The 27983-nt window shown below is 35.5% G+C and overlaps 1 protein-coding gene across 1 annotated transcript; it reads left to right on the forward strand.

Moving 5' to 3' along the window:
• Positions 1-27862, forward strand: LOC138699659 (neurogenic locus notch homolog protein 4-like). Its single transcript, XM_069825700.1, has 7 exons — positions 1-111; positions 9739-10044; positions 10358-10663; positions 13491-13796; positions 14058-14363; positions 15565-15870; positions 27408-27862. Exons 1-7 carry the CDS (start codon positions 45-47, stop codon positions 27428-27430), a joined length of 1620 nt encoding a protein of 539 aa, XP_069681801.1. The 5' UTR covers positions 1-44; the 3' UTR covers positions 27431-27862.
• The last annotated feature ends 121 nt before the right edge of the window (positions 27863-27983 follow it).

A 27983-nucleotide genomic window follows, 5' to 3' on the forward strand; every position in this document is an offset into this window, starting at 1 on the left:
AGAGGCTGGGTGCTGGTGGCTGTTCTGTTCGGTACTACACCACCATGAGGCTGATCCTGCTGGCTGCGACACTGTGCCTGGCGGACGCTGGGCCTCTGGCTCCTCAACTACGTAAGGCTACGTTTCATCTCTTCATCTAAACGACTAGTAATACAATTCAGGGCTTTCTTCAGCAAATCTTAATTTTTCGCATTGTCTGCAGACTTAATTCAAATTAACTAATTTCTATTTAAACTAGTGTAAGTTCAATTCATTTTCAATACTACAAAGATTCTGTATATTGCATGTCGGTCTAAAACTTAATTTCTGCAATTTCGATTTTACTTTTCTATTTGCATCTCTGACTCGTGCAATGACTGCAATTGGAACAATTTCTGCAAACATATTGAACTTAAAACAATTAGTTTAAGTGGAATACTATCATTCACGGATATTGATGAAATGTCATTATTATTTTTAACTTAAAACGATGCCCATTAATATAGTAATTCATTTTATGTTATAACAAGACTAAAAATGCAATCTTCATATTTCACTTTTACAATCTTTGTTCGATAGTTAATTAAAATTAATTTTCTCCTTTTCTTATTAGTTTTACAGCACTTTTTAAAATTTCGTTTCATTTTCCAGCAATTTTACGTATAAATCACATAGTTGCTGCTTTTCTAATTTATAAAATTTGTCACTGCTAAGAAAACTAAGCTTCAGTCGGTGGCCATAGTGATCCAATAAGCTGATAAAGAATGTGGCTGGGATAGATTTCACCTGTAAATACGTACAGAGTTCACTGCATCTTACTATATAATTTATTAATCGTATTATTCAGCTCTCAGCTCGCAAAGAAGTAAAAAGTCCACCCATGGAAGTTGTTTAAAATTTCCTTTTCTGTAGAGAGTGAGGAAAAGGTAGTTGGGAGAAGGGCAGCGGGAAAGGAAAATGGTTTGAAAATTGTCACTTCTGAACAGTTGAGATCTACAGACACGTAAAAAAATAGCTTATCTATAGTGGTATAAGATATAATGTCATTGAAAAGTGTAAATGATTTTGTTCTGAATAAAAACTGTATTGCATAAATGCATGTACCACATATTATTGCCACATATTATGCAATAGATTAATGTTTCTACTACTTACATTTATATGGTAGGCCAATTTAAATCGATGAGATAGAAAATTAACATTTTAAAAATGTTTAATTCTTATTATAGTTGTGTAATTCTATTAATTGGTAATAACTTTTTTAATGCGAGGAAAAGAGAAACAAGAGAGTGATTTTGATTTCTTTAAAAAACCATCCGCTCTTTTGTGTCTATTATGTGCCCATATACAATATCTGTCTTTAATCTACTAATAATTCTGTGATTATTGGTCGGAACATGGTAACTTCAAAAATGGCCTTTTTTACCTGAAAGCGCAGTCCAATATAAAAGTAATTTTCTTTCCTTTGGTATACCCGTGATATCTCCATCTAGATTTATGTTATTTTTATTCAAATTTGTATGTAAACTGGAATTATGATTTATATAGGAAAAGTCAAAATAAAAATGAATGCATCTCAAAACAGGTTTTTGGAGTTATCATGTTTTGGCCAAAAATCACAAAATTTTCTAAGGTCTTTTTATTTTAATTTCTAGTGCATTTTTATGCAAATACGAGGATATTTTATTAGTCATTTTCAACTATTTTTAGGTTAGCAACATCCGTTCCCGTTCCCGCTCATTAGTTATAAATGGCTTTTCAGTCCTATTCGGAGTATACTTGGAATAACGAAAATTGTTTCATAATGTTTCATTAAAGTTGAGTTACATTTCCTGTTAGTTTATATTCTGGGATGCAAATTAGTTCATAAGGCATAGCAAGTAGCCAATGACATGTCTGTTCTGAGGTGTACTTATGTAACAACTGCTAATCTTCCTGCTTCTGTCCCAAAAAAAGTCTTAGGTTTTGTTGTTGTGACTTAATAAAAGATCTATTCCCTAAATTCATAAACATTATTTTGTGAAACCCTCTAGTGTTTTCATGAATAATTGTATAGATCAGGCCTGCACAAGGTTTCCGCTCTCCGAGTCGGCTCACAGCTCGAGAACGGAATGCAGATATTGGCTGCACTCTGTGGGCTATAAGGGTGGACTGGAAGAAGGGGTGATCTCGTACAAAATTTAAACAAAAGTACTAGTACGAGTGTTCATGAAATGAATTCCCGTTCAGTGTTTACAAAACTATCTTGGACTATTATTAATTAATAAATATTTATTTTACAGAAATAATAGAAAGTCTATAGCTACTTAAATATATAATATCATTTTGTTATATTTTTTATTTATCAGTACATCAAAACGGGATTTTATGCTGTTGGCAGCTGAAAGGAACAGTACTGATCGTAATGAAACATCAGTTACAGATGTTCGATATCTGCCTTTATTAAAGTTGATAGTAGAAAACAGTTGCTCACAGATACACACATTGAGACAAACATAGCAATCATTTTCATACCCAGCTTGTGTTGTCGTGGATATTATTGTCGAGGTTTAGTCTTTTAAAACTCAACCAGACTAGTGGTATTATTGAAACAGTCTTCGCCCTGAGGCCACATTGAAGGTCAATAAGTTCAAGCTGTAACTCGTATGACGCTGTTTCAACTGGTCTTGAAGGAATTTATTATGATAACTTTAAACTTTTTCTAATTAAAACAAGATCTTGGAACTTAGAATTAAATTCATTTTGAATTTGAATCAATATTTGCACATAATCGTTTAACATGGCTTCATCACGAGCATTTTCTATCGTTGGAAAATGAGCCATATTACCTTCCCAAAACTGACTTACGAAAAGTGTAAGTTTACGATTGAAATCCTGTAATTTATTCAACATACCAACAATGATTAATATTTGAGGAGAAAAATTCGCTCTGGCGCCGGGGATCGAACCCGGGTCCTTGGTTCTACGTACCAAGCGCTCTGACCACTGAGCTACGCCGAATTCAATCCACAGCACCGGATCTGATCTTCCTCCTTCAATGTTTCCCTTTATGATTCGATCCGGTGCTGTGGATTGAATTCGGCGTAGCTCAGTGGTCAGAGCGCTTGGTACGTAGAACCAAGGACCCGGGTTCGATCCCGGCGCCGGAGCGAATTTTTCTCCTCAAATATTAATTATCAATATTACATATATTATTCTGTAGGACAAATTAATAAATCTATAATATATCAACAATGAGTTGACCTTTTCCCCGAAGAGAGTTATTTAAATTTTTGAAGATTAATAAATTCTAAGGTACCCTACCGCATGTAATAATGCAACTTTCAACTTCTGAACCTTTTTACTACGATCTTCACCAACAAAACCATCGTATCTCTATGTGTGGACAAATAATGACGGATTATATTATGTTTTTCTCTTTCTTTCAAACTTTTGTGGCAGATAAGTATTGACTCCAGCTGCTGTGAAAAAATAAGGATTTTCCCATGCAATATTGAAAGAATCTTCCTGATGATCACTTTTCCGTCTTTTAGATTCCCCCATTATGTAGCCATAGATAGGCAAAGTGAATTAGCTACTGATAACACACACTACACCAGACAGCTGCGTGGACTATCCTCTACGTATAGGCAGGTCTACGTCATTCCGATGTACCTTTCCGGTGAGCTGTTAGACGGCTCTCCCTCTCCGAAGCAGCGGCCGCGCTCAATGAGCGCCGTTTGTGCAGGCCTGGTATAGATGATCCCTGTTACAGATAGCAAGGATAAGTTCAATAAGACCTCTCGCAAGAAGTTGGGTTTAGTCCGTAACATGCCCCAATACACGTTTGGAAGATGATGATAACATTGATGCTACTTAATTTTAAGCCCGATTATTAGTTATCTACTCTCTGGTCATGTGGTTATCAAGTATTAACATAAAAGAGATAGCGCAGGTATCGGTGTCAATATCATGACAAGGTTCTTCGAGCATTAGCTAGTAGTTACAGTGCACGACTAGTTGTGCCTCAAGTTTAAACTACACGATTCCGATATAACTTAATTGGGTCTCCAGATTAATTTTACAAGACGACTTATGCCAGTACTTGCTACAAGTTAGGCCTAATACTTCCGGAATTGTCTCTTCCATTGTCGATGGCAAGGCACTCACTCCCTTTGGATGGAATGAAATTTCGGAAGGGGTGCATTACAACCAACCACTGCGACTTTTCAAGACCTATTGCGCTAACCCTCAAGTTATGCGCGTTCCCAAATCCACACCGGCTGACTAGACTACGGTTCGCTGCGTACCCAAGTTTCGATCAGGCAACCCCCTTCGTCTATAGGCCAGCCCCCTCCGCGTTTCGCCAGCCGGCATTTGGGAAATGCTATGGAATTATGAAATTGAGAAATATTGACGGAATTATGTAGATGCCTAATATGAGAAAACGGGAGAATCCCGATAAAAACCCCAAAATGTGACTATGGATTATTTGAAGAAAAATCCTAGGCCTGACTGGGACGCGAACTCCTGCGTTACAGGCTGAAGGTCTGACCACTCAGCTATCGTAGGGGTTAAATCATTCTTTTAACAGGATTTGTACTGAGTTGTCTGAAGCAGTGGTCGAACTACGTGTGTTTAATGTTGGCTCATAATCCTCACAGGAGTAGAGAAGAACTCGTTTCTTAAACAAGCTGACCTTCATGATGGTGAATCACTACAACGTATTTTGCTTTGCAAGTCATCAAGATGGCAATTACATTTGTTAAGCTTTAATTTCATAACTTTAACTGCACACGATGAATAGCTAACGTCAGATAATAATTATGGAATGACCATACAACGATGAGCTTTTGCAGCATGTTACAGTCGCCGTCTAACATTTTGATAGTAATGATTTTGAACAATTAAGATCTTGGGAATGAAGAGAAGGAAAATTACTCCCAGAAAACAGACCATCTGGCGTTGACCCGACGTGGAAAATCCAATCTCTGTGCTTCTTTGGATCACTCTGCGACGGCCTTCTTGATATCCAGAGTAAATGTGAGAAAGAAGTGCAATGATTAGTATAATTTTGTACACAGTTTAAAAGATGAAAATGCCTAAGTTCTTCAGGTATCAGTATTACTGTTTATTGCTTATACAATAAAAATGGGCACCAGTCTGATAAAGCTCATACTCGGAGGCAATTCCTATAAATGTAACTATTTTGTACTAAATGGAACATAACGAAAATTCAATAAAATTACAAACTCCAATACGATTGTTACAAAAGAAGGATAAATACAAAGATAAAAGTACGAAATATGAGTTAGAATTAATACGTATATTTAAATGAAAGAAAAAAGGCATATGAATACTAAACAATTTGCTTTCATATGTTCTTAAATTTATACTTACTTACTTGAAGCTTTTAAGGAACACGGAGATTCATTACCGCTCTTACATAAGCCCGCCATCGGTGCCTATCCTGTGCAAGATTAATCCAGTCTCTATCATCATATCCCACCTCCTTCAAATCGATTTTAATGTTATCTTCCCACTTATGTCCCGGCCTCCCCAAAGGTCTTCTTCCCTCCTGCCTCCCAACTAAAACTCTATATGCATTTCTGGATTCGCCCATACGTGCTACATGCCCTTTCTTAAATTTATTAAAATTAAAATTACCAGGTCTGGATTTAGTATCAAAATGGAGTTGTATCACTTTGGCTCGAGAAAAGGAACATAGGAGGGAGCATAACCTTGAAATGGTGGTATCAAAGAGGTGTACTAATATGGCCGTCAAATTGAATATTTCAAAAGTGAAGTCAAGTTCAGCAAGTGTTTTTTTTTATAAATAAGCTAATGTTCTGTTCGGCTCAACTGCAGATATGTCCGTTGATATGAACCCCCATTCTTTAACATATGAAGGAGTGCCAACATCCTTATTGATAAAAGAAAGAATGTGGAAATGAAATGTTTAGTCCATGTCACAACCGTAACAGTTTTAATAAATATACAGTGAAATTTACATGGATATAATAATCTGCTAATACTCCTGTTACCTCCACATCCATTCTAAACCGTGTACGTATGACCGATATTGGATATTTGGAGGTATTTCGCGGAGCATTATGGGGTGTAGAAGGTCTACTGTGACGTCATATCCGTCGCACAGATTTCAAGCATATTTTACCTCCTTTCTTTTCATCCTCTCAGTTTCCGACGAATTCAATGGTCTACAATTTTTAGTACTAGCGACATCTATGAGCCAGGCTCGTACAGTCGAAGCGAATAATGGCCCTACTATTACCAAAAAGAATAAAATAACTGATCTGTTAAGAGTGATTTGTCTTCACTGCAAGTTTTTGTAGGACACAGTCGACAGACTGCGAGGTTGCGAGTTCGATCCCGGCCCAGGTCGATGGCATTTAAGTGTGCTTAAATGTGACAGGCTTATGTAAGTAGATTAACTGACAAGTAAAAGAACTCCTGCGGGACACCAGCGACGCTGATACAACGTTGTTAAGTACAACATAATGTTTAATTAATTTAATTAAGACAGTTCTTCAACACATCATGGTTTGTTAGAAGGGGAATAACAAATACTTGTATCTTGCTACAGCTTCGTACTTTAAAGTCTGTGCGTACTTAGATAACCAGAAGTTTCACAGATGTGCGGTGTAAAGTGGCAGAGAAGCTCTTCCGCACCTCGTCAGAGGTAAGTAAGATGCAACTTACGCTGCTCACAAATCAACAGAAATACTAACACGGATTCTATTCATCTTCTTGGTTCACTATCTGAATTCCTGTTTTCACATTCTCTCTGATTCCAGTTAACAATGTCTTAAGAGGCCTACTACTAAACTTTGTAACATATTATGATGCATTCTTACGAGTTGGCTAGCTTCGTAATTGTTGTAGGTATTGTCCGTTAGACGTCTAGTATAATTCCATTTACTTCTATTTCTATGATGATGTATCTCAGTGACGTCAAAGCAAGTGCATTTTTTGACATTGGCGTCGTGCGCGGGCATCAAGCGCTAGGTAAGAAAAGAGGAATAAGCAGCCTGTTGGATTAAGGAAACAGTGGTACACAAACTTCAAACGGAACGTGAAATTTTATGTCGTTATTTTTATATGGCTTCTTTCGGTTTGTTATTTTCTACATTGTCTGTAAAACAAAAGTACAGTACTAACTCCAATTTCTTAATATTACAGTTGTGTTTTAAACTTTAATAACATAATAAAGAGTTAAGAAGGAATATTCACATAAATTTCATAGTAGTACAACTATACTGTATTAAGTGGCTGAAAAACATCATTCATGAAGAAAGTGATATTAAAAAAAAAAAGAGATTGAGTATGATATGATAAGTTGGAATTGATATTGATGGTATCTTTAGCCTTATAAAAGTAATCAATGAACTAATCAAAACAATATTATAGTACAAAGCAAAGTTACCTAGGTACTGTTTATGTTTGAAGTGTACCGTAACTAATATTCCGTAACAAAACTCTTATCGCATTATACTTTTAAGGTGATATTGGTGAGCAACTTCCTATCATCAGAATATTAAATTATTTTCTCGAAACCTGCTGAGGGTATAGAACTGACATTTTTACATCACATGGGCACACATATTTTGCTTATGATGTAACAGTAGTTGCTTTTTTTAATTGATTTCCTTACGAACATTTTCCATGCGAATATTTTCAAAATTTGTAATACACTATCTTCAGTAAAAGCTGCGTATTTACGGTACATTAGATTTACGAAAACATTGTTTCAGTACCTGTAAGGCTACTAAATAAATAGGCCTATACCTGAAAATTACACTTTTCAATAAAAAAGTTGAGAAAATATTTCTTTTGAATAAAAAAAAAAAACTTGTAAAAAATGAACATTAAAATTAAACCTTATATTCTTAAAATGTATTTATACTTGTCAGACAAATCTAAAAATTAACATGGATACAGTTTTAATAAGTTCTCTTCCCTTTATCTATTGAATCATTGCTGGCTATCCCTGTATATAGCTCGACCAAGGGGCATATACTACCTCTTTCGTCTGTCTCTTTCATTTCCGCTGTAAAGCGCTCAGGCTCTCCTGAGCTCTAAAGCGCGCGCTTGCGCCTATGGGCATCAGTTCACATGACTGATGTATCTTATCCAACCATGAAACTTCTGCAGAATAGATTAAGTAGCAATTCCTACAGTTACAGATGTGTTCTTATGTTTGCATCTAAGTAACCAAAATTGTGCAGTAAAGGCAATTCAACATAAAATGATATGGTACTACAAGGTACAATTATAAAATTAGTCAATTTCTCTGTTTAAGATTTAATTGACACAGATTTCAGAATACCGGTAACTTTATTTTGTATATCATGAGATGCACGCGAACCTCTGAAATAGAAATCAATAAACTTCTGAATAACAAATTTTTGCTCAACTTCTACAATAGACCTACTTTTAACCTCTTAACACTTCTAGGCATAACTTTCCTATGAGTCTTTGTAGAAAAATATCGCCTACGGAAGCGCACACCTAAATATTTCATATTGTACCGCTAAATACAAAAATTCCTTTTCCCTAGCAGGTTAATTTCCCTAAAAAATTGTTATCTCATATACTCTGACCATCGAAAGAATAAAGTGACGTAAACCACAGAACAACAATCGATCTGTTCACATGGCAAAAAACGAAAGATCCACAGCTAATTCAGAGAGCCCAAGACCATGTATGGTACCACAGCAATGGAGTAGCGGTTAGCAAGGAAATCTGGCTTTCAGGTATAGCTCCTTCGATGCTGATTTGAATAATTTCAAGGGAAAAATTCGCGGGTGCTCGTGTAAAGGGGGTTAAGTCATATTGTAAGGTATGTAAACTTCTCTCGTTTGGTACTCTACAAAACCCCTTTGTCACAAAATACGGAGCACTGTAGCTGCACATGGATGGAAGAATGATTTAACCCCTTTAACACAAGAGAAAAGTTATTGTGGAGAGTTGACATCTGTACTTATCCCAGTTTAGCGAAATTATACTTAACCCCCTTTACACGAGCACCCGCGAATTGTTCCGGGGTCGGGTATCGAACCCGAAATCTTTGGCTGAGCGCGACAACGCTCTACTGACTGAGCTACCCAGGAACTCTACCAGACACCGACTCAATTTTTCCTTTTATATGCAATAACAGAGACAGAAAACCACAATTAAAGTCATTTGAGGTACGTGAATATAAAGGAAACCATTGAGCAGAAGAATATTATTGATTTTGTAATAAAAAAATTAAAATCCGTACAAAATGAGAAAGACAAATAACAGTATAAGAAGAAGATATTATTATGCTTGAAGAGATGTATTAAATACAATCGTTACTAATAGTATAGCTTTCTATTCAAGTTACAGCAATCCTAATCATAATTTATTATATCACACCATATAATATAGTACTTAATATTGTAATGAATGTATAATGTACATCACAACAATGGTGTTTAGGTAAATTGGTTTAACCCTCATTTTTTAAAATGTGACTTTCCTGCTGTAATTAGTGTAATTAGTTAAAATTTAATTACAAAACGTGGGGATATGTTTCTTGACAATTATGTTCACATTCCTTTATATAAAGTAAATAATAATAATGTATTGAAATTTAATTTTTATTGTTCCTGAAAAATTTTTCTGTTGTGGGTTGTCATTTTACCTAAACACCATTGATATCATATATACATCACATCAATCTTTCATCATCCCATATTTATTACAGAATATAATACACATAATTCTTTCTGACAGTAATACCTCCTCAGAATCCTTGTCAACCTTCACCATGCGGACCAAACAGTGTGTGCCGAATAACTGATGGACAAGCTGTCTGTTCTTGTCAACCAAACTACCTGGGAAGTCCACCATCATGCAGACCAGAGTGCGTTGTGAGCTATGAGTGTCCGCAAAATCAGGCTTGTATCCGTCAGAAATGTCAAGATCCTTGCCCTGGAACCTGTGGTGTTGAAGCTCAGTGTCAAGTTGTCAACCACAACCCTATCTGCAGCTGTCCTCCTCGTTTCACTGGAGACCCATTTGTTCAATGTTTCAAGGAAGGTAAGATTAGTGTAATTAGTTAAAATTTAGTTACAAAACGTGGAGATATGTTTCTTGACAATTATGTTCACATTCCTTCATATAAAGTAACTAATAATAATAATAATAATAATAATAATAATAATAATAATAATAATAATAATAATAATAATAATATGTTGAAATTTAATTTTTATTGTTCCTGAAACATTTTTTCTTGTGGGTTGTCATTTTATCTAAACACCATTGATACCATATTATATACATCACATCAATCATTCATCATCATCCCATATTTGTTACAAAATATAATACACATAATTCTTTCTGACAGTAATATCTCCTCAGAATTCTTGTTATCCTTCACCATGCGGACCAAACAGTGTGTGCCGAATAACGGATGGACAAGCTGTCTGCTCTTGTCAACCCAACTACCTGGGAAGTCCACCATCATGCAGACCAGAGTGCGTTGTGAGCTCTGAATGTCCGCAAAATCGGGCTTGTATCAATCAGAAATGTCAAGATCCTTGCCCTGGAACCTGTGGTGTTGAAGCTCAGTGTCAAATTGTCAACCACAGCCCTATCTGCAGCTGTCCTCCTCGTTTCACTGGAGACCCATTTGTTCAATGTATCAAGGAAGGTAAGATTAGTGTAACTAGTTGAAATTTAATTACAAAACGTGGAGATATGTTTCTTGACAATTATGTTCACATTCCTTCATATAAAGTAACTAATAATAATGTGTTGAAATTTAATTTTTATTTTTCCTGAAAAATTTTTCTTTTGTGGGTTAAGTCATTTTATCTAAACACCACATATATTCCCGACATTTCCCCCGTTAAAGTAAGTACAGTGCATATCCCTTTCAGATCTTCGGTAAAAAATCTTGGCATTCACATGGATAATAATCTCAACTGGGACATGCAAATCACAGAAACCTGCAGAAAAGTATATTCTATTATTCATGTGCTAAAAAGGATAAATGTTCATCTTCCCTCTTGCTTAAAAAAGTCCCTTGTGCAGACCCTTGTATTTCCCTATTTTGACTATGCTGACATTTTACTGACTGACCTTTCCAGCGACAACAAAATGAAACTTCAACGTGCTCATAATTTGTGTGTACGTTTTGTAAGCAATGTTCGTAAATATGATCATATTACCCCATCCCTGGAAGCAATAGGTTGGCTTAAACTAGATAAGAAAAGAAATTTTACATTCACTTCTCTTTCTCTTCGAAATCTTGAACTCTTCTATTCCTTCGTACCTGTCGTCTCGCTTCACTTACCTTTCTTCCCACCACAATCTGAACACACGCTCTCGCCATGAAACAATACTAACAATACCATCCCATCGCACCTCCTCATACTCATACTCTTTCACAATAGCCCTGCCAAGACTCTGGAACTCGCTACCTGCTAGCATCAGGGACTGTCGAAATAAAATTCAATTCAAACGCAAACTTACTAGGCACTTGGTCAGTAATTGAGACTCGTTCAGACATGGTTTCTTGTAAATAGTTCTTTTAATCTACCACAAAATATCTCAATATCCGGTAATTTCATCACTATAGAATTTTGTTATTGTAGGTTTAATTTGTAATTTAGTAAATACAAAAATATTCTTTGTTCTTAACTTCTATGATAAAATGTCTAGCTTTCATTAATCAGGTATTCTTGTCGTACTTTAATTTTTGTTGTAATTGTAATTGTAAATTTAATATTAATTGTAATCTTATTGTTCATGTTATAGTTGTAATCCCCTGGTAGAGGGGCAGAGAAGGCCTGACGGCCTTATCTCTACCAGGTTAAATAAATAAATCTAATCTAATCTAATATATTAGACAGACAGACAGGCAGACAGGCAGACAGGCAGACAGGCAGACAGGCAGACAGGCAGACAGACAGACAGACAGACAGACAGACAGACAGACAGACAGACAGACAGACAGACAGGCAGGCAGGCAGGCAGGCAGGCAGGCAGGCAGGCAGGCAGACAGACAGGCAGGCAGGCAGGCAGACAGACAGACAGACAGACAGACAGACAGACAGACAGACAGACAGATAGATAGATAGATAGATAGATAGATAGATAGATAGATAGATAGATAGATAGATAGATAGATAGATAGATAGATAGATAGATAGATAGATTTATTCGTTCCATAATATTCTTACATTTACTTTATAGCATAGAATAAGGAACATGTCCAATTCTTACGTTTAACAATAAGATGCAATACATATAAAATGCAAATATGAAATATGTACAGAATTAATACCTTAATAACAGTAATATTTTATACAATGTAGTATGTTTACCATTTAATAGTATTATAATATTTACACAGTACTGTGAAATGTCAAGAATTCATCTACAGAATAGAAAGTGTGAGATATTAAGTAATTTTTTAGTTTTACCTTAAATAATGCAGGGTTTTGGCTATGATTCTTAATGTCTTCAGAAAGACTATTGAACATTTTTATCGCCATGTAACGTACTCCCCTTTGTAAGCATGATAAATTTGATGATGGCGTATGAAAATCATTCCTTCTGCGGGTATTTATACTATGTATGGCTGAGTTAGTTGGAAAATTTTCTTTATTACATAAGAGGAAATTTATTGTAGAGTATATGTATTGATTTGTTAAGGTTAGAATCTCTAATTTTTTTTAAAATAATCTACATGATTCTCTAGCCTTTGCTCCAACTATTATTCTAATGGCTCTTTTTTGTAATAAGCATATATTTTTACAATCTGCAGAATTTTCCCAAAATATTATTCCGTAGAACATAATGGAATGAAAATAGGCAAAATATATTGTCTTTAAGATACTGCTGTTTAGAAAATGTTGTAACAATCTAATTGCGAAGCATGCTGAGATAAGTTTGGGGGTTATTTCTTTGATATGATTTTTCCAATTTATTGTATTATTAATATGCAAACCAAGAAATTTGGTTGTTATGTTTCTAGTAGAGGTATATTGTTGATAGTTGTGTCCAATGTTTCAGAGATTAAATTTGAAGTGGCTTTAAATTGAATTATGTTAGTTTTATTAATGTTTAATGCTAGTTTATTGGTTGTAAACCAGTCATAAATTTTAAGGAGAATTATTTCTGTTTTATATTTGAATGTGGCAAAGTTCTTGTCTGTAATTATGATACTTGTGTCATCTGTAAATAGAGTAGGATAACCTATTCCTTTTACTCTGAGGCCAAGGTCATTTATAAAAATTAGATAAAGAAGTGGCCCTACCCCTGTATGAACATTTCCCCATGTTGAAGTAGATTTAAAGGAGTTATTAAATGCGTTGATTTCCACTTTTTGTTTTCTGTTTAGGAGATATGACTCAAACCACTGATATGCTATGCCTTTAATACTATAGTATTCTAATTTTTACATCACATCAATCTTTCATCATCATCCGATATTTGTTATAAAATATAATACGCATACTTCTTTCTGACAGAAATAACTCCTCAGAATCCTTGTCAACCTTCACCATGCGGACCAAACAGTGTGTGCCGAATAACTAATGGACATGCTGTCTGCTCTTGTCAACCCAACTACCTGGGAAGTCCACCATCATGCAGACCAGAGTGCGTTGTGAGCTCTGCGTGCCCGCAAAATCGGGCTTGTATCAATCAGAAATGTCAAGATCCTTGCCCTGGAACCTGTGGTGTTGAAGCTCAGTGTCAAATTGTCAACCACAACCCTATCTGCAGCTGTCCTCCCCGTTTCACTGGAGACCCATTTGTTCAATGTTTCAAGGAAGGTAAGATTAGTGTAATTAGTTACAATTTAATTACAAAACGTGGAGATATGTTTCTTGACAATTATGTTCACATTCCTTCATATAAAGTAAATAATAATAAAGTGTTGAAATTTAATTTTTATTGTTCCTGAAAATTTTTTCTTTTGTGGGTTAAGTCATTTTACCTAAACACCATTGATATCATATATATATATCACATCAATCATTCATCATCATCCCATATTTATTACAGAATATAATACACATAATTCTTTCTGACAGTAATATCTCCTCAGAATTCTTGTTATCCTTCACCATGCGGACCAAACAGTGTGTGCCGAATAACTGATGGACAAGTTGTCTGCTCTTGTCAACCCAACTACCTGGGAAGTCCACCATCATGCAGACCAGAGTGCGTTGTGAGCTCTGAGTGTCCGCAAAATCGGGCTTGTGTCCGTCAGAAATGTCAAGATCCTTGCTCTGGAACCTGTGGTGTTGAAGCTCAGTGTCAAGTTGTCAACCACAGCCCTATCTGCAGCTGTCCTCCTCGTTTCACTGGAGACCCATTTGTTCAATGTTTCAAGGAAGGTAAGGTTAGTGTAATCAGCAGGCTTCGAAACTTTGGACCCAATACAATAAGTTTACTGTGCATGCACTATAGGTTGTTGACTCGTTCCAGGTAGATAGAGATGTGTTGAGGTAACAACGTTGGTATTTAGAATAGAGTACGGTAGTATGGGGAAACACACATATGTACATTCTGAAAGTAAATATACATTACACAATGATAATGTCAAAAGGATGTGAAAAGTATTTATTCTCCTGTCTTTTATAAGCATTTGTGTTCAATTATATACAGTTTAATGGTGGAAATAAGCATGTAGCAATTTCAATTTTTTTCATTTATCGTATTGGTCGTCTTTAGGAAGTGCAGTTACAGTATTGAATTGCAATGTACCTACTACAAGATACATTCTCAGTGTCTCAAACGTAAATCTTTTTCGGTTATCTGTCAAAGTTTGTACTGTAGAAAGCTGCGCTCTACGACGTGATAGGAGCTTCGCATGACGAGATAGGAGCAAAACGAAAAAACCTAACAACATTGCAATCTCTAAGACAGTCCTTTATTCTCGGGTGACTCTATGTTCACTAATTTGCTGTTAGTTTACACAATGTTCCATATCCGTTATTTTTACATAAAATTGATTTCCACTCTTTTTTACACGTTCAGTAACCGGTGTATTTGATGTCTCATTAATTCTCTGCATCATTTTCGAAATTAATTTGAGGCATTCCGGCATCTCTTGCTCTGACTTTTCTAAGCGTGTAATAGTTTCAGACACAGTTTGTATGAAAACCAAATTTTTCGTCAGAACCTTCAAATCCAGAGCGTTTTCCTTTGCGTATTTGTTGGCATTCATTCTACAGTACCCCCATCCACTGTACGCTTTACCACTGTACAGTACTCAGTGTGCCGTTATGCGGATTTACCACTGAACTGTTCTATTGGGTCCGAAGTCTCGAAGCCTGGTAATCAGTTAAAATTTAAATACAAAACGTGGAGATAGGCTATGTTTCTTGACAATTATGTTCACATTCCTTCATATAAAGTAACTAATAATAATAATGTGTTAAAATTTAATTTTTATTGTTCCTGAAATTTTTTTCTTTTGTGGGTTAAGTCATTTTACCTAAACACCATTGATATCATATATACATCACATCAATCATTCATCATCATCATCCCATATTTATTACGAAATATAATACACATAATTCTGTCTGACAGCAATACCTCCTCAGAATCCTTGTCAACCTTCACCATGCGGACCAAACAGTGGGTGCCGAATAGTTAATGGACATGCTATCTGCTCTTGTCAACCCAACTTCGTGGGAAGTCCACCATCATGCAGACCAGAGTGCGTTGTGAGCTCTGAGTGCCCGCAAAATCAGGCTTGTGTCCGTCAGAAATGTCAAGATCCTTGCTCTGGAACCTGTGGTGTTGAAGCTCGGTGTCAAATTGTCAACCACAACCCTATCTGTAGCTGTCCTCCTCATTTCACTGGAGACCCATTTTTTCAATGTATCGAGGAAGGTAAGAGTCTTAAAGTACTATTCGGATGTATAAGAATTAATAATGTCTTTTATCTTTCATAGTTGAACTATTTGTTTTTATATTTATAAATTTCATGGAATTCTATAAGTTTTTTTTTATACCAATGGTGAGTGCTTGAATTGCGTCATTCACCCAAGCCTCCATATATTAGCTTGTAGTTCTTTAGCCGCTATGAAGGTGTTGCACTCAGTGCACCATAGGAGGCGAACTACATATCATCATACAATGATGATTAATGGAAAATAGTGGAATGCCGGTAGGAGAACAGGAATGCCCCTCGAAAACCTACCACCAAACACCTTGTTTGTCCACCACAATCCATTTGGACTGTTGACATTCGAACCCAGGTTATCAGTGTAGATAGCTGATGCTGTAGGTGTTCAGCTAATGATGCACCTACAGAGCTTTTATCATCATACGTCCAGAAAAGAGCAGCCGGCCGCTCCCTGCGTGGTTTCCGCCGAATGCGTAACCATTAGCACCTAGAAATCCATACCTTGATTGTAACGAAACCAACGCGTACGGAAAACAAACATTCATTCATTCATTCATTCATTCATTCATTCATTCATTCATTCATTTGTTGATTTATTTATCTATTGATTTATTTAATTTTATTTATTTATTTATTTTATTTTATTTATTGATTGATTTATTTAATTTTATTGATTGAAACTTATTTATTTATTTATTTAATTTTATTTATTTATTGATTTATTTAATTTCATTTATTTATTTATTTAATTTTATTGATTGACTGATTTATTTAATTTTATTTATTTATTTATTTATTTATTTATTTATTTAATTTTATTTATTTATTTATTTATTCTGGCGAAGTTAAGGCCATCAGGCCTTCTCTTCCACTTAGCCAAAAACAAAAGAAGCTGATACAATTTTACAGACTAATATTTAAAGAACACTCATAATAGTACATCATGCAACGAGCCTATAATGATAGTAATTAAGAAGCGAGTAGGCTATAGTTGTTTATGAAACGAGCGCAAGCGCAACTCTCACTTAATCAAATTGTTGAATTTTTTGTAAGTTCATGCATATGTATATACACTTTTTGCTGGTTGAGTTGAAGAGAAGGCCTTACGGCCTTAACTCTGCCAGCTAAAATAAATCATTATTATTATTATTATTATTATTATTATTATTATTATTATTATTATTATTATTATTATTATAGGCGAGTTTCATACAACTTTTTATGCTCGACCATATTTATAACTTGAAATTATTAAGATGTATACATTTTATTTGTATGTGACAAGATCGGAAGTGACCTTGTTCTAGGTCGTGAATTGTGAGATGTGCGCAGACGCGAAAGTATTGATTTTTTTCCGAGGAACAATAATGTCATTGACTTTGATGTAATCCCGTTAAACTTGATATAACCTTGATTATTGAATTCGACATTGAAAAACGAGATGACAAATTGAATTTATTTGAATATTATTTACAATTAACGCTAATTATTATAGTAACAGAACATAACCTTCTGCGACAGTATTGGATTTCCAGCCTCCGTGACTTTTCGCTAATTCTCTTTCGATTGCATATCTCAGAATAATCGATACTTGCGGTTTTATAACGGTACAAAGCTGACTTGTCATTGGGTGAACACCTTTAAGCTGAGTTGTTATTGGCTGAACACCTGTACTTTAATGAGTACTGTAGGTGTACTTTAATGACATGCATTAAAGGACTGCTACCAGGTGTATAATTACTACATTTCGGCATGGTCGAGCATAAAAATTTATATAGTTACACAAGCACAAGTCGAATAAAATTATGCGAACATACTAAATAATAATTACAAAACAATATAAGGCTACAAGTTACACTCAGTGAATATGCAAGCGGTAAGTGAACCAATATTAGAAATTACAAGAATTACAAATTAAAATGTATATTATAACTATACAACACTGAGGAAAATTACATATATACACATATACATACAAGGAGAATTAAACCTGAATACTGGTCACGTGTTTAATCAATTCACTTTTAAATTGCAATATCGTTCGACAGTTTTGAGGGAGCTAGGTAGGGAGTTCCAGAAACGAATTGCTGATACTGTGAAAGAGGAAGAATAGTGAGCTGTTTTATGGCAAGGCATAGATAATAAAGGGTCATTTTTAGAACGAGTGCCCAGGCTGTGATAAGAGGATAAGAAATTAAAACGCACTGAGAGATAGTTAGGCGAAGAAGTATTGATGATGCGATATAGGAAAATTAGTGAATGGATATATTTTCGCTCCTGTAATCTTACCCATTGCAGCGTTTCAAGGGAAGGTGTAATGTGGTAGTATTTGCGGATGTTGCAAATGAAACGTATGCAGGTATTATGAACGCGCTGCAGTCTTTGGGCTAAGTTAGAATTTAAATCAGTTAGCAGAATGTCGCAACAGTCAAAATGTGGCAGCACCAATGTTTGTATGAGAATTCTTTTTAATTGAAAGGGTAGAAAATTTTTCAGGCCATTTAATGAATGTAGGATAGAGAAGACGGTCTTGCATGTGTGTGTGACTTGGACGTTCCACTTGAGGCCCTCGTCCATGTACACACCTAGATATTTAACATAGGGACTGAATGGGATAATAGTTTCATTCAATTTTATAGAATTTATAATAGACATGAACACAATCATCCATTGCCATACATCCCTCAAATGATACCTTACACACACAACTATTCTCTTACTTTCTTAGCACTTACCCAACCACACATGTAACACAACTGATATTAAAATTTAGCTACGCAACCAGATTCTTAGCATTGACCCATTAACTCACTTATCACCTAACCGATATCTTACACACTCATCCATTCTCTTATTACTTACCTACCAACAAATTACTCAACCGATATTTTAACTACTCATCCAGTTTTTCAGAACTCACTCACTCACTCACTCACTCACTCACTCACTCACTCACTCACTCACTCACTCACTCACTCACTCACTCACTCACTCACTCACTCTAATCCACCCAGTCACCTAATCTCCATCCCCATACATGCGTAGGCTCACTGCTTCATTCACTCACATCTGAGGCACATGACAAGGTCGAATCAGAGTCTTATTATATAATTGTATCAGTTTTTGTGTTTAATGCTAATTCTTTTAATCAGATACGATGTCTTTTATGATACCATTAGAATTGCGTAACAGTTGGAAATTACATTATATAAATCGTTAATGAGGTGTATAGCAGGCGATTTTCCGATCCTAATACACTATTCTTTTCCAAGCGTTACATGATAGAAATGCTCTGAATCAGTGACTTTGCCTTTAGGTAGATTATTATATAACACAAAACAGAAAAGCTATAAACACATAAAAAGTACAAAATATTCCTTCAGGCAAATGAGTAGCAGAAAATTGTCTACGTGTGTATTATGTGCGTACGTACTTGTAAGCGTAACCTGTCCTGTATTGTGGGTCCCTATCACCACGGCATGGCGCGTTCTCAGGTTACGGATAGAGGAGACGCCCTCCAGATATGGAGGGTAGCTGCGAATATATTGAATAAACAGTCGTTGACAGCCGATAAGGGATGGTCCTCCAGCTTGGGGGTTAGGCGAAGGGCTAACAACACATCACCGTAAAAAAAACAGCTTGTTACGAATCCGTACAATAAGCCTCGGAATGGGACTGATTCTCTTGCACGACGACAGCAAAGGAATAAGGTTATGAGTAGACTTCGTGGAATTGCCACGAGAATCGCAAGGTTTACTGCGCACGCGGTATAGACTGTATGAGAAAGGGACGTGCAACGGATGGAGCATGCCTCTGATGTAAACATTGAGCCTTATACTGCGGTTACAATAAAACCTGTATCCTGCATTCAACAAATATAATGAATGATCTTTGAAGTAGGAAATGTCTAAACATATAAATACACAATTATTTTATAGTGAGATATATTAACTCTTAAAATTTAATGTAAGATACTCACATCATCCTTGAATATGTGCATTGCAGTGAAGAGTTACGTACATTTTGAGCGACTGCAAAGTAACCTCCTCCGATGGTCACTTAAACAGTTTTTATTTTGGGAAAATATACGTTCAACATCACACGATGTAATACGTACATATTTGAAGAACGGAAAGTCACTACTTTTTAGTATACCAACTTCAGATGTCTTGTCGTGACCTGATGGTACATCATTTATAATCCGAAGTTGTGAGTAGGCAGAATTTTTAGCAATAATGTTTCTCAACTTACATTTCACCTTTTATAAAATTAGTGAATTGTTATTTTGGATAACGGTTTGTGATACTTTATCCACTATATTAAGGTCTTCTGAGAGTTGTAGTTTAGACGATTCTAACAGGATGATGCTTTTGGACACGATTTTAAAATTAGAATCAATGAACAGAATATCTTCCAATAGCTGTTCAGAAGGCAATAATTTTAAAGCTGCAACAGCGGAGCTGTGTGTGCTATCCAATGCATCAATTACCTCCATTATTTTGCCGTAATGTTCTGCATAATCATTAACAGCATCCAACCACGTTCCCCAACGGGTCAAGACTGGCTGCGGAGGTAAGGGTATTCCAGGGGCAATTATTTGGAACAGCAACACTCTCATTGTAGTATGATTGAATTCTTGTCTGCACTGAACAAATGTTAAGCTTTGACTATTCGAACCACAGTAATGCAAAAACAAGTGCTTACATAGGTATACATTAGCTGTAGTTGCTTTATCTATTTGGATCGGTCACATCTCTTAACATGAACTGCTTATACTACGAGACCGGGCGGTCGCTCACCTCCTCTATACTACCGTACATCGGCAACCTGATAGCATGCTGCGTGTGGCAATTCAACGAAGTCTAGTTATGAGATTCGGTACTTGGAACGTAACTAGTCTTTATAGAACAGGAGGGTAACATTAGTAGCAAAAGTGGAGAAAGTTGCACAACGCAGAACTGCACGCGTTGTATTCTTCACCTGGCGTAATTAGGAACATTAAATCCAGACGTTTGAGATGGGCAGGGCATGTAGCACGTATGGGCGAATCCAGAAATACATACAGAGTGTTAGTTGGGAGGCCGGAGGGAGAAAGACCTTTGGGGAGGCCGAGACATAGATGGGAGGATACGGAGGGAAAAAGTCCTTTGTCACACAAGTTGAGAGTTGTACCAGGTTCATTACGAGCACCAGCAAACCAACGTCGCACAGTACTGATGTCGACACATTGATCACGATCCGATGAATGTCTATCGGGGGCACATTTTCTGCTATTAAAAACTCAATCACAGCACGCTGCTTCAGACGCACCGACATAGTGTTGGTACATGCCGCCATGTTTCAGGCTATAACTGAGAGCTCTTTACTAGCAGAGATGTGAAACTTGTGTCACTGAAAGTAGAAAGCTCACTGAATACAATGTACTAACACTAATATTTTTAATATATTCACAGCGACAAAAAAATAGGAGGCATTATTTTTCAGCATTCCCTCGTATGTTGGATAAATTAATTTTTAAAGTCATTCATTAACATAATAGTATTCGTATAGCCTAATATATGAAGTTGTAAAATAAAATTTAATTAAACTTACAACATTTGGCAACATAAAGGAAAAGATTACAAAATATAACTGTTTGTTCACACACAAGATAGGAAGGAGGAAGTGGAATAAAGGTCACAATCGTAAGAGTACTGAATAATACTTTGTGATCACAGGTCATCAAAATATCGAAGAGTACTCTTTCATATTATGTAGAGCATTGATCGGTAGTGATATTCTGTAACAGATATTTCGCATCTTCAGCCACAGATATCTAAATGACAGCCTCATATCCGTGACAAAATATCAGACTGTTATTTATCGGCCAACTCTACAGCTGACTAGTTGCTCGTCTTAGACCAGGTGGCTATGGCGCTTCCACCAATCCATTTAGCTACACCTTACAACGGAAGGGATAAATAGGTCAGTTATTTATCATACGGAGTGTAAGAGAAGAGCGAGGATGCAGTAACACTGACACGGTCTCAACAATCTGGAATAATGTGGCTCCTTGTTCATATCAGAGGTATCTAGTTTTTTTTTTTACATTGGGGAATTTAATTGAAGTGAATTTATTATGGCTGGCAGAGTAACTATCTCATGCCCCCATGTTTTAAATTGCTACAAGTGCACTTCATTAGAACCAGGTACCCAGCTACTAAGCCGTTAGCCCTGTGAACTTACAGTATATTTATTTTCTCCTATTATTATATTATAGGATTATCTAAGAAATTAGCAAGTTCTTTGTGATAGTAGAAGAGACAGAGTGGGGGAAAGGAAGAGGTTATCTAGTTCTGTTTCGGGCGCTTTATACCCAGAAACAGAACTAGAATTCTATGCGGCGTACTGGGTTAGATGTGCACAGAATACAAATAAGCCTGTCATCTGCGCAGATGGATACGTAAGAAGCTCTACGGGCAGGCCGTGGATTCCTGGAAATCCTTCATTGCGACGTTGGACATCTGTAATAAATCAGACGCCTGGATAGTCTCTTGTTTTTTTTTTTTTTTCGAAAACGCAGAAAGCCATAGTTTCACTCAAAATCATGACATATTTCACAGCCTTTTCTCCAAAGGGTAAGGCAGATGTTCACATATTAAAAACCGCGTTCTAGTTGGTTAATGAAAATGTAAACCTCCCCCACATTAGGGTTGTTACAGAAATCGTTTCAAAAGTTCTCAATTGAGAACTGCAAATCGAGTTAGGGTCAAATAACGTACGCGTTGTCGTCCGATTCGTTCGATACTTATTCATTCATTCATTCATTCATTCATGAGTGCATTCACTCATTCACTCACTTACTGACTTAGTTACTCATTTATCTATTTATTCTGGTAGAGTAAGGCCATGAGGTCTTCTCTTCCACATTACCAGAAGTGAAATATACATTGAAACAGTAACAAAAGTGATAATAGGCCTAGAGAGAGAAAGATTTGGAAAAAATCGTCTGCCTCCACTGAGGGTGACCACAAGGATAGTAATACTTAAATATAAAATCATTTTTATGCATATTAAAGAGCTTACATATAATGAAATATTGACGAAACATGATACATAATTAAGAAATTTACTATTTATATCCTACTTTACTTTATGACAGGCCAATCTATCTATCTATCTAGCTATCTGTCTGTCTGTCTGTCTGTCTGTCTGTCTGTCTGTCTGTCTGTCTGTCTGTCTGTCTGTCTGTCTGTCTGTCTGTCTGTCTGTCTGTCTGTCTGTCTATCTGTCTATCTGTCTATCTATCTATCTATCTATCTATCTATCTATCTATCTATCTATCTATCTATCTATCTATCTATCTATCTATCTATCTATCTATCTATCTATCTATCTATCTATCTATCTATCTATCTATCTATCTATCTATCTAGTCTGTCTAATCTGTCTGTCTGTCTGTCTATCTATCTAATCTGTCTGTCTGTCTGTCTGTCTGTCTGTCTGTCTGTCTATCTATCTATCTATCTACCTACCTACCTACCTGTCTGTCTAATCTATCTATCTATCTATCTATCTATCTATCTATCTATCTATCTATCTATCTATCTATCTATCTATCTATCTATCTATCTATCTATCTATCTATCTATCTATCTATCTATCTATCTATCTATCTATCTATCTATCTATCTATCTATCTATCTATCTATCTATCTATCTATCTATCTATCTATCTATCTATCTATCTATCTATCTGTCTGTCTGTCTGTCTATCTATCTACCTATCTATCTACCTATCTATCTAATCTATCTACCTATCTATCTAATCTACCTGCCTATCTATCTAATCTACCTGCCTATCTATCTATCTATCTATCTATCTATCTATCTATCTATCTATCTATCTATCTATCTATCTATCTATCTATCTATCTATCTATCTATCTATCTATCTATCTATCTATCTATCTATCTATCTATCTATCTATCTATCTATCTATCTATCTATCTATCTATCTATCTATCTATCTATCTATCTATCTATCTATCTATCTATCTATCTATCTATCTATCTATCTATCTATCTATCTATCTATCTATCTATCTATCTATCTATCTATCTATCTATCTATCTATCTATCTATCTATCTATCTATCTATCTATCTATCTATCTATCTATCTATCTATCTATCTATCTATCTATCTATCTATCTATCTATCTATCTATCTATCTATCTATCTATCTATCTATCTATCTATCTATCTATCTATCTATCTATCTATCTATCTATCTATCTATCTATCTATCTATCTATCTATCTATCTATCTATCTATCTATCTATCTATCTATCTATCTATCTATCTATCTATCTATCTATCTATCTATCTATCTATCTATCTATCTATCTATCTATCTATCTATCTATCTATCTATCTATCTATCTATCTATCTATCTATCTATCTATCTATCTATCTATCTATCTATCTATCTATCTATCTATCTATCTATCTATCTATCTATCTATCTATCTATCTATCTATCTATCTATCTATCTATCTATCTATCTATCTATCTATCTATCTATCTATCTATCTATCTATCTATCTATCTATCTATCTATCTATCTATCTATCTATCTATCTATCTATCTATCTATCTATCTATCTATCTATCTATCTATCTATCTATCTATCTATCTATCTATCTATCTATCTATCTATCTATCTATCTATCTATCTATCTATCTATCTATCTATCTATCTATCTATCTATCTATCTATCTATCTATCTATCTATCTATCTATCTATCTATCTATCTATCTATCTATCTATCTATCTATTTATTTATTCTGGCGGAGTTAAGGTCATCAGGCCTTCTCTACCACACTACTAGAATACAAATAGATATATACAAGAAACAAATGTAGAGAGAAGTAGGAAATAAGAAATAGAAGTAAAATTACAGATACAAAGTAAAATTACAGATGCAAACTGGCGACTATGCCAGAAGATAATGGGGTAGGGTTGCCAATTTATACAAATCCACAGAATAATCTATTAAATTCGGCTCATACATCAATTTCATGTAAAAGTATGTAATTCTTAATTTAAACTTATTAACCGTTCGGCAATCCCTGACATGACGAGGTAAGGAGTTCCATAGGCGGCAAACTAACACAGTCAAAGACGATGAATGTAGAAAGAGGTACGGTGACGAGGAATGGATAATAAAACCTGATGTCGATTGTGCAATGTTGTAAGGTATTCAAAGAGAGTTGATTCAAGCTTTGAAGGCTGGAGGTACCGAAGGTATTCAGGAAGTAGTTATGGAGCATCTTCCCAGTTCTTTTGTGAACAGCATAGCAATTTTATTCATAATATCCTGGCAGTCGGTGACTATTCCATCACACGGAAAGAGATTCATATGGTTCTCTTCTCCAAACCAGGCAAGGAAGACTAATCTAGGAAAATAGGCCCATTAGTCTCAGTTCTCTCAGAAAACTGGAGGAGGGGGTTATCTATAGACACCTCAAATAAAAAATTCAAACCCAAATCTTGAATGTCCTGTATGTTTAGTCAGCATTTCTAAGACCGGTTGGATCCTCATAAATGACAGCAATAAGGTATACCTCATGAGTAGACAGTGGATGCGGGATGACTTATCGTTGAATGTAAGTGCACATTTACTATATGTTACATTTTTTTTTCATTCAGACCATTGGCTGAACAGGTTTTAAGCGTAAACAGACGACGTCAACATGCTACTGTATCTCCGTACAGTCATAAGGAAAAGAAAAATACCGTACTATAGTACATACATTGCAAGGTTCAGTCCTCGTCATCATTGATGCAATTACCAGCGTTGCAGTAAACGACGATATATTCTCGTAAGTTGTCGAAGCTGAATCGTCTTCGCCTATCGCTCAAACAGTTCTTGTATCGAGAGAATTTCTGAAGAAAACCTCTAAAATGGGGATCACTCAATTTCTTTAGAGAAATATTTGTACTGAGAATCATGTTGCACGTGTCGTTAGACCCGCACAACTAAATTATGATGATAATGATGATGATGATGATGATGATGTAGATGGTTCCTCAGATATCATTTCAACGCATTTTCTGTGCGATGTACTGTTGCAATGTTTCTCTATAGCCTGAGTTGTTCTGATTTTTTATTTAAATTTTACATACATTACACACGATATTGTCTTCGTTAATACATAAAATGTCACTCTCATACTTCTTAAATGCATTTCGTATCTCTGAGCGAATTTAACATTTTGCCATTATGAATGGACCAGCACAACATATTCAACGCGTACTAAATACTTGAGCAGAATAACACAACTGCACACATTGCGTTGCAATGTTACTATAAAAGGATCGGGGTTCCTTCGTTTTGTACGCTGCTGTACTCGCCAGGTACACAAAATACGGACGGCGCGGCACGTGCCATATACTCTGATACGAAACAACTTCACTTTTCCTTAAGTCATCCCGCATCCACTGTCTACTCATGAGGCAACTAAGCAGGAGATAATGGAGTAGGGTTGCCAATTTCTTTCCCCCTCCATTGCATAAATCGCAGACTAGTAACACAGTTCACTTATCACTCTCGAGGTGAATGTAACAATTGTTCTTCCTCTGACACTTAATCAAATGAGGTGTACTGCCTGATAATAGATGTAGCCTACATATCAGTCAGAACCTCAATCAGAGGTATAATCTGGAATAAACTGTTTGTATTTCACGCTGGCCGTTTCACTACACTCCAAGTCCTCCATATGACGGAAGATATTATATGGGTATTTAATACTGGGTGAGCCGTGAAAACAGCGTATCTGGACCTTGAATGGACCTTTAACAAGTTCTGGAGAAAAGCACTCCTCGTAAATTTACTATATCTGGGAATACCAGATGATATGACGCGCCTTCTTTCGAGCCATCTAATAGAGTGTACATTCAGGACCAAAACAGTAAATAGATTTTTCTGTACATCTCGCCAAATTCAAGCAGGAGTTCCTCAGAGGTCAGTTCTTGTATATCTACTATCTAATGCATACATAAATGAATCGGCCATTTGTAAAACCACACGAGTCTACATTTTTACGAAAATGAGTTACCGGTACTACAGGAAGCATTATGAGTAGAGGCATCATTTCCAGTCAAAACAACATGAGTCCGATCTTTACTAAGCAGTGTATAAAATCTTAAAATAATGAGTTCTTTCAAAATCACATCAGTCCCGGACTTATGTGGCTTTAACGCTTAAAGCCATGAAGCACCCATGACGCATTTGCTATCATGCACTTCTATGTCAAGGTGTTGGACAGTGAGTGTAGTTCCAAGAGTTCTGTAAAGGAAAAAATACGCAAAAAGGTGTTATCAGTATGAAGTTTTGGTGTGAATATGTTATATTGTCACAGTGATCTCGTTGTTAGTCCAGTCAACGAGAAGCATTTATGTGAAATTAAATAGGGTTATGGTCAAAAACATGGCATAGATATTAATATTGCCGTTTTTTTATGTTTTTAGATGCAAGCAACAGTGTTCTATGAAAGTGTCTGTACCAGATAGAACAGACATTTTTAATAAAACTGCGTAATTTGAAAGTAAAAATAAACAAGATGTGTACCTGTGTACCTTCAAGAAGTGCATGATATGAAGAGAAAACGTCCTGGAAGTGAGCTCCCAAAGCAAGAAACACCGTATTTTTTTGGAGGGATAATATTGAATTTATGTTATTTTCTTAATTTGAACTAAATATATGTCTGTAATCATATATTGTTATTAAACATGTGACACACTGGTTTAAAAATTAATTATTCGCGAATAACTTTTTTTAAGTCGGCTATGATATTTTGAATTTCATTTGTGGATGATATGAATAATATTGAATATAAAATAAAAATACAATATAAATCGATTGAAAAGTATATAATAATGTATTTCACACTACAACAAACAATACACTCAATATTGTGCCAGGATACTGGAGTTGTTATTATTGGTACTTGTTAAAACAACATGAGTCCAAGAAATTAAAAAATATTTTAAGGTGATATGAAAGAAATAATTGAGACACAATGGTTTTATAATCAGACATACTAA

The sequence above is a fragment of the Periplaneta americana genome, chromosome 5 (assembly GCF_040183065.1).
Source record: "Periplaneta americana isolate PAMFEO1 chromosome 5, P.americana_PAMFEO1_priV1, whole genome shotgun sequence".
Classification (NCBI taxonomy): domain Eukaryota; kingdom Metazoa; phylum Arthropoda; class Insecta; order Blattodea; family Blattidae; genus Periplaneta; species Periplaneta americana.

Coding starts and splice junctions, on each gene's coding strand:
- LOC138699659 (XM_069825700.1), top strand. CDS start 45: ATGAGGCTGATCCTGCTGGCTGCGACACTGTGCCTGGCGGACGCTGGG. Junction 112..9,738: donor GCCTCTGGCTCCTCAACTAC/GTAAGGCTACGT, acceptor TCTTTCTGACAG/TAATACCTCCTCAGAATCCT. Junction 10,045..10,357: donor TGTTCAATGTTTCAAGGAAG/GTAAGATTAGTG, acceptor TCTTTCTGACAG/TAATATCTCCTCAGAATTCT.